The sequence below is a fragment of the Pelecanus crispus genome, chromosome 10 (assembly GCF_030463565.1).
Source record: "Pelecanus crispus isolate bPelCri1 chromosome 10, bPelCri1.pri, whole genome shotgun sequence".
Lineage (NCBI taxonomy): Eukaryota > Metazoa > Chordata > Aves > Pelecaniformes > Pelecanidae > Pelecanus > Pelecanus crispus.
Window position 1 is genome coordinate 29,096,371 of NC_134652.1, and position 15,667 is coordinate 29,112,037.

The 15,667-nt window shown below is 40.0% G+C and overlaps 1 protein-coding gene across 1 annotated transcript in view; it reads left to right on the forward strand.

Moving 5' to 3' along the window:
* The first annotated feature begins 648 nt into the window (after positions 1-648).
* RET (ret proto-oncogene) overlaps positions 649-15,667 on the forward strand; it is a 40,114-nt gene continuing 25,095 nt past the window's right edge. Inside the window, exons 1-8 of the mRNA XM_075717926.1 lie at positions 649-961; positions 2,562-2,855; positions 3,343-3,584; positions 5,849-6,050; positions 6,513-6,712; positions 11,044-11,302; positions 12,449-12,574; positions 13,442-13,552. Of these exons, the coding sequence (XP_075574041.1) occupies positions 649-961; positions 2,562-2,855; positions 3,343-3,584; positions 5,849-6,050; positions 6,513-6,712; positions 11,044-11,302; positions 12,449-12,574; positions 13,442-13,552 (1,747 nt within the window). The remainder of the gene's footprint in view (positions 962-2,561; positions 2,856-3,342; positions 3,585-5,848; positions 6,051-6,512; positions 6,713-11,043; positions 11,303-12,448; positions 12,575-13,441; positions 13,553-15,667) is intronic.

A 15,667-nucleotide genomic window follows, 5' to 3' on the forward strand; every position in this document is an offset into this window, starting at 1 on the left:
CAGCCATTGTATTAAAAATAAATGTACATTTCCCTCCCCGCTTCAGGCAAGTCGGTTCACAGCTTTCCCGTCTGTCGTATTTGAAATACTTATAAGACTTTCATATCAATGTTATTTAAACAACTCCCATTTTCTGTACCAAAAGTATCATGCAGGCCTGTTTAGAAAGGCAGGGAGCCACAAAAGGACTCCTACGTAAGAGAGTTTTTACGTAATCTGAGGAAAAGCGTGCGAGCCATTGATACGTTTGTGTTGTCTCTAATAGAGAGTGTGTTTAGGCTTCTAAAGCGTGTGATTTCATCAAAGTGTTTTTCCTTCTTTGAGTATCATCTGTGAGATAATGGAATTACAGCGGGGAGCTCCAGATATGAACTTAAGTAAAATTTGGCAAGCAGAGCTTCATTAAATGTTCTGCTTAAGCTGGGCCATGTTTACAGCAAAGCAGTTTTGCTTTCAACAAGCAGATGATTCTGTAACTTGAACATAAACTATAGGCAGAATTTTTGGTGGCTATGTCCCTGGCTTGAGTGCAGTAAAATTATATTTATTTACACCAGATGATCTGCCTTTTTCCACATCTCTTTTAATGCTTCTTTAATCCTTAGAGAATGAGGCCTTTGGTTCTTTGGAAATGCATCTCTGAAGAAAATGCCAGTGCAAAAATCATTTAACTGGGAGCAACTCTCCTCTTGTGTGCCTTCCTTTGCAGCTGCCTTTGGTCTCTACTTCCCCAGGAAAGAATACTCAGAGAATGTCTACATTGATCAGCCAGCAGGTACGCCGCTCCTGCGCATCCATGCCTTGAGGGATTCACATGGGGAAATGGCCCACTTTCATCTGTGCCAGAATCTCGTAATTTCTCGAGCAAGATCCCATGAAAATCATTGGTTCCAAATCAGAGAAAAAACAGGACTTCTCTACCTCAGCAAAAGCCTGGATAGAGAAGACTTTAACATGCTGTGTAAGTATGAGAAGACCAGCTTTTTTTGTTGAAGTATCTGCTGTTAAAGGAAAGTACATTCAGATGATGAAATTTATCCACCAGCATATGAATATGAGCATCAAATTTGGAAAAAACTACATCTGCACTTTTAAAATGAGGAACCAGACCCAACGAAACCCACAGCAAATGCAGGGAGCCATATGCCAAAGTAAACAGTGACCTGGGACAGATCCAGTTGCTCACACTGTGGATTCCAATACGGTGGGAAAGCTGGATTACTTGAAATATTTTTTTCTCTATTGCACAGCTGTATAAGTCACAGCTTTACATTGAGATTTGCAGTTTGTTCATCTACTGATGCAAATTAAGCCAATTCCACTGTGTTAGTCTGGGTGCTTAATGCCCAGACCAATGCAGTTAGATTAGATCAAACTCATATAAATGGTCCTCGAACTCTGGTAACGTGGATTCACGAAGTACATTTGCATGTAGCACCAAACAGCCCTTGGAAGAAATGGTTAAGTGTACCTCTCTCCCTCTCTTGAGATTTGGCTTTGTTAGAGAAGCTTACTATTGAACTACAGAAATGAATTATCTCAGTTTTTCCCCCTTCTTTTATGCTCTAGGAGTAAATTGGTTTTGGTGATTTTGATCTATGAGGAAATTAGGTATCATTAGATGGTGAAGGAGGAAATGGGTGAGGAGTTAATGGCATACTGCTGCGATCGGTTGCAGAAGTTCTGCTGTTGCAGAGAGTCTGTAGTAACTGCCTTGAGTTTGTAAAAGCCATATATCAACGCTACCCTTTGACTTAAGTGCCTTGATGTTTAAATGTTCAACTGCAGACACTTACTGCTTTATTTTTTAAGTGCTGAGTGCTTGATATCTTACCCATTTTTGCTGCTTTTTTGGTACTCGGTGTTCATGAATATCAGATAGCTATTTGTAACTGAGCAAAGGAAGAACAGCTATCCAGAACTTGACAGTCTTGTTTTGTTCATATGGATCAAAATGACCTAGATCATCTTTTCAAGTGAATTAGATCTGTTACAGAGATGCTATCATTCTGTCTGTAGTCAAAGCAAGGTAATCAAAATAATTAAGGCTTGAGGCTGTATTAGTAGATGCCACAGGTTGATTTTAACTTCTATGTGATCTTTCGACCAGCTCTTTATATTTTAAAGTGATGAAGCAGTTTGTTCTCTAAGCATAAACAATTTGGGCATATCCTCAACTGGTATAAACTATCAGGACACTGTGACTTAAATGACAGCCCACTCTGCTCTAGTCCCTCCAAAACCCAGTCCTATCAAAAAGCTGATTGCTGATAGTGACCTGGTTTATGTTAAGTGTCTTGCGGACAGAATGCTAATACTGTTTTGTGAGGTTCTACAATGTAAAATTGGTAGTAACACCTACAGTTTTTTGGTCTTTACTGGGGTCATTAAGATTAAGATTTAAAGTCTTCCAACCAGCAGATGATGTATTCAAGAATTGTTTTATTACATAATACGATGATATGGTGGTTTGTGGAATAATGGACTAGAACGCAAAACGGGTAAAAGAAATGTTGGCTTGCATTCTGTAAAATACTTCTTCTGGTGTTTTTTCTCTGAAGCTGTAGGAAACTCAATGCCATTATCAAAGGTGATGCTGTATGTCTTCCTTTCGTCCCACCCTTTCCAAGAGAAGGAATGCGACTCTGCTACGCGCACCACGGTTTTCCTCTCCTTGATCAATGCTACCGCACCAGCTTGCAGTTCCCTGACAGCAAGGCAGCTTTGCTTCACAGAAATGGATCTCTCTTTTCACATCAAAGAGAATAAACCACCTGGCACATTTCATCAGCTCCAGTTACCCTCGGTTCATCATCTGTGTCAGAATCTCAGCATTTCCTACAAACTGCTGGCAGGTAAAACTGGGACTGAGCCACTCACGTACCAGCAGTAGATGTAAACAGCTGCACTGTTAAGATCTCTTTTATAGTAGATCCTCTAGATTGACTCTCTAAAGGAAATTCTTTTGCAAACGTGAACTGAGCCCGAAGATTTTGCCTTTGAGATATACAAAGAGCATGGGAAGGAGGACTATCTCCTTCCCTAAGAAAAAAAGATTGGGTTTACGAGTTTGCACCTATTAAGAGCAGACGGGGAATATCCTGAGCTTTAAATTGTGCTGCTTCTAGACTGTAGGATCTTCCCATCTATTCTATGTTTTCTGCCTACCCTAATATAGCCCCACAACTTCCTTCTGTTTCACTTCTGAGCCTGCCTGTTATCATGCAGTCATGATGTCCAAATGGATTTACTGGATTGCAAAAGAGTATTAAAGAAGAAAACTATGAGAGTCCTATAATGGGAAGCAATTGTCCCTATTTATACTGTGGCTATGTTTTTCAGCTGACGGTATGCCCTTTCGATACAATGAGAACACCACTGGCGTGAGTGTGACGCAGCGCCTGGATCGAGAAGAGAGAGAGAGATATGAGCTGATTGCCAAGTGTACAGTGAGAGAGGGCTTCAGGGAAATGCAGGTTGAGGTGCCCTTCCTGGTGAATGTGTTAGATGAAGATGACTCTCCTCCCTTCCTTCCCAATGGCACTGATACCACAGATGCAGTCGTGGAGTTCAACAGGAAAGAGGTAATATTCTCCTTTATTTAGTCCCTGAAGTAGGAGCGCAGCGGCGGGAGGCAGGATGACTGGGAAATGCCATGCTTTGGGTAACGGATCTCAGCAGCAAGCACATTGACCACACCGTGCTCTTCCGAGCTGTGACTGTAGAACTCTGAGTCTGCAGAATTCTTCTCCCCTGAGTTATATTTTATTCAGACCCCAAAGTAGGAAGGGTTTGGGTCAGGATGCGTTAGCAGTTCCTGAGGTCAGGATGGACCATTGCTAGGACTGTGGTCAGGATCGCTATATCTCCCCATACTGAGCTCTACTCTGTATTTGTTACAGTATGTCCTGGTTTTGGCTGGGATAGAGTTAATTTTCGTCCTAGTGGCTGGCATAGTGCTGTGTTTTGGATTTAGCATGACAATAATGTTGATAACACACTGATGTTTTAGTTGTTGCTAAGTAGTGCTTACACCAGTCAAGGACTTCTCAGCTTCTCATGCCCTGTCAGCAAGAAGCTGGGAGCCTGGACAGCCAGGCCAGCTGACCCAAACTGCCCAAAGGGCTATTCCATACCATATGGCGTCATGCTTAGTACAGAAACTGGGGGGGGGGGGGGGTGTTGGCTGGAGGGGCAGCGAATGCTGCTCAGGGACTGGCTGGGCATCAGTCAGCAGGCGGTGAGCAATTGCATCATTCATCACTTGCTTTGTGTAGTATTATTAGTAGTAGTACTACTACTACTATTTCACTTTATTTCAATTATCAAACTGTTCTTATCTGAACCCACTTTTCCAATTCTCTCCCCCGTCCCACCGGGAGTGAGCGAGCAGCTGTGCAGTGCTTAGTTGCTGGCTGGGGTTAAATCCATGACACGGGGTTGCTTCCCCCAGGTGACTAAAATTGAGAGTTGTTACAATGGATGTATGTGTGTATCCTTCCCAAATATGCAAATCCATATAAGATACCAGAACTACATTCAGGACATTTATTAGGAAGCTGTACCAGTTAACAGAAAGTTAGGAGGAGCGATGGTCTGCTGCAGACAAACATTGCACCTGCAAAGGTGTTAAAGTTTCCAGTGTCAGGCTGTCAAGGGAGAGCTCCAGGATCTTATTTAATGGTGGCCTCCCACTTTTCCCTTACCGCCCTAAGGTGATCTTTCAAGAGGTCTAAACCCTTGGATGTCTTGGTCTGTCCCCTGCACTCATACACTGCTTGCTTCAGTAAAGAAGTATACAAGTGGGCTCTGGCTCTTTCCACCGGAGCAGCAACCCTTTGTAAGTCAATGGTATAGAGAAGGCACTTCTTTTGGGGCCTAAATGATACATTTTTCGTGAGAGGACTTCTGTTTCACAACAGCGGCATTTTTTTTACAGTCAGATTTCCCTTCGAAGTATGTTTTGCTCGTGTTTGTGTCTGGAAGGGAAAAAGGAATGCTTTTGGGAGTTTGCTGCCACCTCCTGACTAGAACAAGTGTTGACAAGACACCTATGAACACATCCCATTTGCCTGGTCATAAAGTAATTGGTTTCTACTTTTGAAAATTTTGAGATTTGGGAGTTTGATTTAGCCCTGGATGATAGAAAGTGAAGGTCTCATAAAAATGTTTTATAAAGTAAAACATTCTCTTTGAAATTACATGCCTGCAAGGCATTCAGAACATAGTGAACCTCACTGTCATTTTGCAGTGGAAAAAAAGCATTCTGTTTGGAAACTTTTGATCTTTTCTAGTAACTAAGTGAACTTGAAACAACAGAATTGGTAATAAAAATTTTAAAGGCCTTGTGGCTTCAGTGTCCAGGTAGAGAACAGCAATCTAGTAGACTAAGCAGAAGACAGCCAACCCAAGCCACTTCTGTCATTTCAGGTAATGAGTTTGACCTGTCTGAATGTATTTCCTTGTCTTTTAAGTGCACATATTACCTTCTTTTTTAGTAGTATTGTAAAATAACATTGATTTAAAAAAAAAAAACCAAAAAACCAAAAAACCCAAGAGCTGTGCATGTGCACTCATTTCCTACCTCAAAACTTTAGCACTCTGTTTAGACATAGACTCAAATGATTATACGACAAGCTCTTTTTCACTGCCATCTTCTTTTGCGTTTCTAACTCAGATCCAAATAGGTGTGAAATAGCAGTGACCTGAAGCTTAAAATGAATTTGAATGAAAGTGGGCTCGAGTGAAGGTTGTAAGGTTTTATTTGACCAATATTTCAATCTGCTAACGCGTATCGGGAAGAAAGCTTAAAGGTCATTCAGCAATGTCATTTATTATTTCCTTCTAGGGAACTGTCCTTGCAACGCTAACTGTATACGATGCAGACACCACACCTATTTATCCCCTTGAAAGCAGCAGAAAGAAATACACAGGAACCATCATTACCGATGATCCCTGGATAAGTGAAACATTTCGGGTAGAGCACGTCTTTGATGAAATCCACTTCAGCCCAAATGGCAGCCAAGTGAGGGGAACTCAACATGAGTACAGTAAGGTCTCTTTCTTCAAATAAAGCAGAAGTTGCTTGTTAGTAACTGACCAATAAGCTCTTGAACTTTTCCAAGCATTTTGTAAATATTGAGCCAAGGAAAGCTGAGAAATTTCAAGCCAAGCAAATGCTGAGTTTTAAACATATACTGAAAACATGGAGCTTGTGCATCTCTGGGATAGGGATTGTGTGGGATGATATTGTGTATGTTGGTAAGCAAGAGGTTCTGATTGTAGGATTCTCAGCATGGCAGCTGGAAGGGAAGAGGACCTCTCCAAACATCCTGAATGGTACAGAGCATAACCCCATAGGAGCACGTTTTTGTATTTAACTTGCTTTCTGTTTCCTGTTAGGATTAACTTTGATATGTATCATTTTGATATAATTTTGTTGGGATTACAATATCAAAATATACATTTGCAGATATTGTGGGTCACTAATAGACTAATCTTTTCTTTTGCAGAACTGGTACTGAATAAAAGTATTTCAGTCACAGAGCATCGTTCCTTCCAGTTAGATGTTTTGGTGAATGACACAGAATTTCATGGCCCAGAAAGATCAGTGATGCTGCATTTCAATGTCTCCATCCTCCCTGTCAGCATTCAGTTTCCAAACATGACTTACCAGTTCACGGTGAACAGAAATGCTGAACGTTTTGCACAAGTAAGAACTGTGTTAATTATACCTTCACTTTCTCTTAGAGACAGACCTTAGTAGATAGATCACTGGGACGAGATGCGTTAAAGCATTGGTTGTTGCTGTTTTAAGTAGAATCAGTGAAAAATGTGGTATCGATATGACTGCTGCTGGATGCAGTGGATAGCAGGTAGACTGGACACTAGCTCTCCCATCACATAATAACAGAAGAGGGGCTACACAAGGGAGTGTTAATAGAGAGAAACAGAGGCAGAAGGACTTGCAACCGTGAGTGGTTTAGGCATAAATAACTGGAAAAATATCAAGGGTAAAAAAAGAAATTTGTCCCAGCTCTACGTATTCCAGTATGTTAATGGCTTTTCTCTAGATAATGGCTAGTTAGTAATTAATGTATTTCCTAATTTAACCCTCATTTTAGCTTAATCACCACCATTGCCATTAATAATGCCTTCCAGAAACACTTTCTAACAGGTTGACATTAATCAGATAAAAATTACAATGTAATTCCTATGGAACATGTACATTAATAAGGAACTAGTTCAATATAATTAATGTTATGGTAGTGAATAATATTAAAAACATCAGTGATGAGCCATTTTGGGGGAGGTGCTGGAAAGTATAGCTCATAACTAAATAAAGCTATAAAACTGCTGCTGTATTTGTAGCAAAGAGAAGGATTGAAACTAAAATATGATCATCCCAATTGCAGAGAAAACCAATTCATTAAAAGACTTCTAAGGGAGAATTTAGTTTTATTCATCTTTAAGCCTCTGGCTAATTGTAAAAAGAAAGAAAAAGGAAAGTTAGATGTATTGCATGTTCTTATGTTTAATCTGATGAAATGCAGTATGGCCTGATAGCTCGTCAGAGTACAGAACAGGCCTTACACAACCAGTAAGAATGCTACTGCTTAGTCAAGGGACATTTTACCCGTAGTCTGCACTGAATATCCTAAATGAGAAAAAGATACCAAGTGTGCTCACACAGGCTCCCGACAAAACGCTACTTCTTTATGACATTTTCTGATGCCTTGTGGCTACAACTTTTAAATTTGCAATCCATTAGAAACTTCAGAGCATATTCTGTGCTTTTTTTTGCAGATCACAATATTTTTGATGTTAGGTTTGTTTTTTTTGTAGCACCAGATTGTGAAAGCTTTATTCTCAGCAGTTTAAGAAACTCTTGCCTGGAGATAGGGTGGAATCGGTGGGTTTCCCCATAAAAGAAATAACGGCATAGGTGTGTAAGATACCCATAGTCTAACATCTAGAAATGGGCCCCAACTGTATGTATGTCACAACTCGACTGTAATTTTAAAAAGTGTGGAAACTTAACTGTTAGGTGTGTATGAATATGTATGAATTAATTCATTTTTATGTGTGTGTGTATATGTAAGTATACATATGCGCACAGATTTTACATATAGGTGTATGCGTACAATATTACGAATTAATTAATTCCAAATTATATTTGGTTAAACCATGTTTATCTGTGCATACCCTAGATTGCCTGAATGCATTTGTTTGAAGTCTGGCAGTATATAGTTTTCTAGTTCCAGAATGCAAACCAACCAAACAAAAGAACCAAAGAAAACCCCAAAAACCAGTTAACTTTTAAAGCTGCTAGTTTTGCTTGTTGTCAGGACAGTCAAACATCTGAAAGGGCATTTTAGGGTTTCTGGAAACAATGGCACTTTCCCACTAACTGTGCAGTTTCACTGGGTGGCAGTAGCAGCAGGGAAAACTGTTTCTGGCAAGAATGTCTCCAAGTCTGTGGGAAGAGATCTCTCTTTGTGCTGCCTAAACACAAATTCACAAAGAGATTTTGTTCTGATTCTTGACCAGCAAAATGCAAAACTCATCCTGCCTCTGGTCTCAATCAGTTACTGTCATCCACTTATTTCTGAGGCTGGGTTTGAATTTACAGTGTGCTTAAGTTGAAGCACAAGTCAATGGAAGCAGGTTAGTCCTCAGCACTTCACATTATTAAAGTCATCTGCTTAATTATCTGTGATGTGCCAGAGCAGTAAGGAAAAGTACTGGGCCAAATCAATATGAAGGCTGAGCTGTCTCTTGCCCTAAGGAAAACACAAGAGCGTGAAGAAATGATTAACTGCTGGGCTGATGCCATTTGTCTATTTGAGCAGCTAAATGAATTGAGTAACAGAAGCATGGCCTGATGGTACAGGCTTGCCCAGTGGCATTTAACTTATCAAAGGACTTAAAGCTCTATTGACATTTACTGAGGCAAATGATGAATAACATCAGCTGAGATTTTTAGAGAGGTTATATGTCCAAATGTCCCTGGAATTCAGTGAAGAAGAACGTTATCATTATCATTATCCAGACTTTATTAAACTCTGGAGCAAAAAAGGTGTATTTTTCCGTTCCTATTTCTGATAATGGTATTTCTGTGTTAACTATTGTGTGTCTTGCAAAATGCACCTTTGTAGGTTCCTCCCCTCTGTATATTAATGTTAAACCTGATTACCACGCTCTTTTTCACCCTCCTCATGAGAAAGAGGAGCTGGCTGCTTCTGCCCCCTTTCCCTGGTGCTGTGCTCTGCTGCATCCAAAAGCTGTGCTGACTCCAGAACCTGCAATGCAGGGCGAAGTTACACGCTTGGGCTTTACCTAGTGGAATCAGGAAAAAAGAGAAAGCCCATCTTTCTTGTAGAAACTTCTTGAGGAGGGCATTTTTCGTGTCTCCTCAAATTATACAGAGAAAGCAAAATTGGCCCATGCATTACTCTAAGGAGAATCTGCTCTTCAGGGACCCTGAATTTATGGGGTCTTCTCCATCCCCTTTGCAGGAAATTTCTGTTCATCAGAAAGGTGCCTGGAAAAAGCAGTTACAACAGAGTAGGCAGAAAGGACAGTTTAGTCTATATAAAGGTTAATGCCATGGAACATCATTATGTTCTCCTACTGCCTCAAAGAAACACCATCTAAGCAGTTGCAAAACAGTGCCAGTTGCAACGCAGCACCAAAGCTTAAGATGATGTGGTTCTGGAAGGGACCTGTCTAGACCTTGTGTCTAGACAGATTTTATGAACAGTTGAAGTCTTTACTTCTTTTTCTTCGTGCCAGTCCCAGCGTGCTGTGGAGAGGAGTCAGCATGGAAGAAATGGCCTAGCTTCTGATTGCTTTAATAGTCTTTGTATGTTATCCTGCCACCAAAAATACCCAGCAAAGGGTGCCAAGTGGCCAGTCAGTGATGTGACTGGGAATAAGTTAGATGAAGTGGGACTGTCCTATGAGAAAGTATGCTTCTAGGACTGTAAGAGCTTCCTCTGATTTTAAATAGTCCAGGTATATAGGAAGAGGTCTTAGTACAAAATACTTTTTTTTTTTTTTTTTTTTTGACATTCTTTAATAAGAATGCTAAAACCAAGATGTACAGATATGCTTTTACCAGCAGTGGTGTTACTTGAAAACACATCTTAACTGCAGCATTTGAAAAGAATCCATCACCAAGTTCCCTTAAATAACACCCCACCCTTCACATTGTGGTTTTCCCTGCAAGGAAAGCCAGTGCTTCTGGGGCTGATCCGAATCCCACTCTTGTAAATGGAAAAACCAAAGTGAGCTTTGGATCAGTTCCTATAGGAGCTGGACAGGAGACGGGGCTTTACATTCCTGTGCATCTTAGATAAATTGTTTCAGACTGAAGAGTGCTCTAGCATAGATATTCTGGCAGGCAGAAGTTCAAATATGGCAAACCAACATATTTTCACTTCTAGATAAAAATGTTTAAAAAATTGCAAATGGCAAACAATGAGGTTCTTATTCCTTTTAAGGCTCTTGGAGAATTCTGCCGGCCAGAACTTTTTGACTGTATTATTACGAAAATTATGTATTAGCAATTTCTATTTCTATCGTATTTGAAAAGAGTCTCAGCTTTGTTCACACTGAGCTGTTTGCTTTCTCAAGCAAAACCAAAGTTTTTCTCACTGATGAGCCTGGGACAGAGCAGGGACTGAACTCAGACTTTCCCAAATCACAGGGTCTTGTTCTCACTGAACACTGCTGACTAACACCAGTAGACACCAAATATCACCAAGTCTCTGGGTCAAGGCTTTTTGCATTTCCACTGCTAGCCTGAAGACAATGGTAATGCTTTACCTCTCATTTTTACTGAGAATAAATCACATTTGAAGCATTCATGTACTGCATTGATGGTAAAATATCAAATCTGTAAACACAAGATAAATGCTGAACTCTGGAAGTTGTAATATACTCAATTTTCTTTCAGATATTTTTGGGAAGCACAGAATATTTTTGATGTATAGTTTTGTTTCTGTTGTCTGTGATTTCTTTGTTGGTGTTTGAGCCTAGATAGGAAAAATCTGCATCGAAAACTGTATGAAATTCCGTGGTGTGAACATCACCTACAAGTTACTGTCCCTCAACATAAGCTGCTATCCTGTCAGCATACTTCAAGGCCGAGAAGACAAATGGGGAAGCCTTTATGTGAATGATTCGTCTGTGCTACGCAGACCCGAATGCAAAGAAATACAATACACTGTTCAAGCTACAGACAAGCAGAGCAGGAAACATACCAAAACCCTCCTCACTATTGTATTGGAAGGAACTCGTAAGTACCCAAGTCAATTAGAACTATTTACTATTTACAAGAGTTATGAGTGTTAGGTGATGCATTAGTAGGGTGTCTGTAAATGGGCGGCATTAACAATGAAAACGAGTCTGAGTTACAGATCACAAAGTTTGCATTTTGAGTTCTGAATTACACCTGCCTGTAGCAGGCATTTGTTTGAAGAACTAATGTACAGAAAGGTGGTGTATCGTATGCAATTCCTAATGTTCATGATGACATTTGATTTAGAAGAATCTTTTCTGTGTGTCTGTGTGACCTTTATTTTGTATTTCACATATTCCTGTGGAGGAAAAAAAAAAGTGTGTGTATATATATATGAAACCACAAATCTCTGACCTAAGTATATTTATTCAATCTTCTTTCTCCCCGCTTCTCACTCCAATTTTTCCTTTTTTAAAAATTTTTTGTGCTTAACATTCATGTAGCAATTGCATTGACTTCTTTTTACTGAAAAGTTCATAAGGGCAGAATGTTAGAAATATTCTACAACAGCCACAGCAGAGGAGGATTACACTGGAAAGGTAATAATTTCTCTCCAGACCATATCGCACTTTGTGCAGAACCTTACAATTCTATCCGACAGTTGCCTCCGTTCCCTTGTGTCATATCACGACTCCTGTGCCAAGAGCGAACAGGTTGAGGATGAAGGAACAAAAGCCTGCAGTGGACTTTTCTTTTTGGAAGAACCTTGTGCTGTCTGAAATCACACATTCCTAGCTGTTGCTCCTTGGCCTACTACTGCATTAGCCCAAGTACTCACTGTTTTCCCTTAATTAAAAGCTTTGTAGGAAGCTCTAAGTACTTATGGTCCCCATTTTTCTCTTATCAGTATGTTAGCACATTTCTACAGTTCTAGGCCTTGACAGTGTGCTATCAAGGAAAGATAACCATGCCATCATGTTTGTCCTTTATTTCACAGAAGAGAAACACCTGGACTTTCCTTTAATCGTTATCTAAGCTTACTGATAGTTGGGTCAGTCAGCGTTCAGTCTTCCTCTCCTCTCTCCATCTTTCTTTCCTTCCTATCTACCCCTAAGAATGGAGTTTTCCCTTCTGATTTGAGCTGACTTGCTTGTGTATTCATCTCCCTTGTCCTGCACTGACAGCAAACACTCTTCCCAACAGTTTTAAAAAAAGAGGAGGACTGCCCTGACTCTTGTGCTGTGAGTAAGCACCATGCTGAATGTGAAGAGTGTGGTGGCCTGGGAGTGCTAACAGGAAGATGCCAGTGGAGACAGGGGAGTGGAAAAGGTACATTTCTGTTGTGTGAAATCAAGCTTCTGTTTAGTCATAATTTTGCATTTGACTTCCATAGATATAAACTGAATTATTCTGGCTGGACAACATGGTATAGTAAACTACACAGAAGCTGGGGCTAAAAAAAATTAGGCATAATACCCAAATGAAACATGTGCTAGGAAGGAAAATGAGGTTAAGTCATTCTTGATCTTGTCCCTGGTGATGTTGAACACGATATGTAAAACACCAGGTAGTGAATTGGGTTTGCAGCAGTATAACTGGAATGGGTGGCTTATGACTTGCAAGATAATCTCTGCGACCAGGAATTGAGTTTGCAACATGCCTCTGAGCAGGTATGCCCCAGCAGACAGTCAGCGAGCACAGAAGCGGTGTCTCTGTTTTCTGTGGTCTGTAGCACAGATCTGATGGGTCACAGCACTCTTGACTCTTCCAGAACAATGCTTCTGTGCCGATGCTTTATCCCGTCAAACTGCATGAGTATCACAAATTCTCTTTGGCTACTTGTAACCTTCATATTCATGTATGTGTGAAATTGCGTAGAGACATCCATAGTTGTGAAAGCCACTCTTCAGTCTCAAAATGGTCAGCTGGCTCTTTTTCGAGTAATACTCACTGTAACTGGAAATGACATGCCCAAAGGGCTGTCAAAAGCAGAAAACATAGTGAAAAATATATTTCTTCCAGTTGCTTTTAGCTGTTGTCTTGCCTGTTACTTTAGCAGATGGTATTTATAATCATAGATGTTTATTTTAAAAAGTAACCTGTGCTTTGGTGTGTCAGCATGCACTGAGAAGCTGCAATGTGCTTTCCTTCAAAGCCTCATGGTATTTGTGCAGCTGTCTGTTTCTGTGTTAACAGGGATCACCACAAACTATTCCACGTGCACCCCAAGTATCAAGACTTGTCCGGATGGCACCTGTGATGTGATTGAGAGCAAAGATCCGGCTGTGTGCCCCCAAGACTGCACAAGTACGGAAATGCTTTAGGATGGGCTTTTCTGTGTCACCGCTGATCGCTGTTCAATGTTCCACTTTCTTGATCCCAGCTACCTTTACAAGCTCAACATATTTAGCATCTCTGCATTGTCACACCTGCATTTGAATCATACAAGAGAGTTAAGGTTATGGGGACTAATCTTGTTCTTTTTTTAAGCCAGTCAGCCAACATGTATTGGCTGACAGTGATGGAAAGATAAGCTTTTCTCAGTAATTCTCATTCTGCTCCCCCTGCTAATTCGCAGGTAGTGTTTTTCAGTGGAGGTATTTGCTGAAACAGGTATAGGTTTTAGGCAAGTTAATGCCCTATTTCCTCTAGCACAATATGATAGAAACCATGCCTATTTGAACTCCAATTTAAATAAGTAAGAAGAAGCAAATATCAATTTAAAATAAACGTGCTTACAGAGAACCATTTGAAGAAATGCACCTGGCCTTGTTTGACAGGTTACCATCAAAATGATCCAATGCCTTATCTATTTGAAGATACAGGCAGAGATTCATATGAACAGCATTTATGAAGGAAGAATTGAAACGCATTTGTGTTTTTTCTTTTCACATTTTTCTACATTCCACTCGTATACCTGCAAGTTCACAGTCACCTGAAGATACAAAGGTTAGAGAAGCAGTGTACAGCACTTGAGCAATTTCAGTCTTCGATGAGATGATAATTTTTAAGTGGATCTTTTTGTCTACCAGTATCTAATTCAGGAATAAAGACATAGATGTTTCTTGAATAATTCTTCTGGCTCTGACACTGCATATTCCAAGTTTACATTTTAAAATGAAGTCTTAGAGGAACTAGCATTTTCTTAAAGGCTGGGACTTTAAGATGTTCTTCTATAAAATGAATGAATGAAGAGGCATCTTTGTATTTCCTACAAGCAAGAATGTGATTGTGTATTGTAAATGACTTCTATCGCAAAGATAATTATCTCACTAGAGTGCATAAAAACAATCCTTAAAGTGACAGAAACGTTTGAAGTGAATGCAAGTAACTTCTCTAATAATCTGAAAAGAATTCTTTATTGGTAATAACTGCAATCAGTTGTCATTCTAAAAGTGGAAATATTTGTGCCGGAGGCTGCAATGCTAAAACATGTAATGTGCAACATATGCAGCATCAGATGTTTTGCTCAACAGAAACCTGAAAGAAATAGTGTCTTATTAGATAATAGAAGCAGGCAAGTAAGACAAACTTTCAAGATGTTATATATGCCTTCTTAATGCCCGAGTTGGATAATTCTATACATGATTTGATGCAATTCAGAACCTGGGCTGGTGCCCAAAAGCAGTATATTTACAAAGAAATTGGTGTGTTTTGGGAGCTCGGAGGTGCAGGAGTATATTATATCAGCTTTTACTGGCAGAAGACATTTCTTTGGGAATGGCAAGCAATAGAAAGTCCCAGATGCTTTAAGATCAAGGATGTTCTTTAGATACAGGCAGTTGCTAAAATACTTATTTTTATAATTCATCTATCATTATGATGGCCATGTACTTGACTCCCAAAATTGCTTTCTCACACTAACACCATGAATATTGCATACAAGGGCACTCAGCTGAAACAACTGGTGCTGTGGCTGTGCCTATCAAATAGAGGCAACCGAACTATTTCTGAGCAAGAGGCTTTCTTGTAGTGAGTAACTGCTTCAGGGCTGGTTGCAGTGTGTGAATCTGGCAAAACATTTGTAAATGACTGATTTTTGTAGGTTCCTCTGAACTTTGGCTTTCTGATAATAGGAAAAAAATTACAGTGCTTAGGCTTCTACCTTGCTTTGCATGTCTTTGTTTTCAGCAGTAGTTGGACATGGTCTTTGGTTTTGTCCAACAACCAGTGTTCTTACTTTCTGAACTTCTGGAGTTTCTGTGGTGTGTGGGATAGGGCCAAGGTTTTTCCTTTTTCCAAATTATCTTGAAGCAGGGAAAGCTCTTTCCCACCACAGGGCAATGGAAACAGCTGATGATTTAAAACCGGAGCATGTGAAACACCACACAATTCAACATGATACTGATAATCCTTGGAATTTCCCTACCAGCAACGCATTGGTGAAAAATACATTCTTGGGTCTCTGGAATGCATATAGGA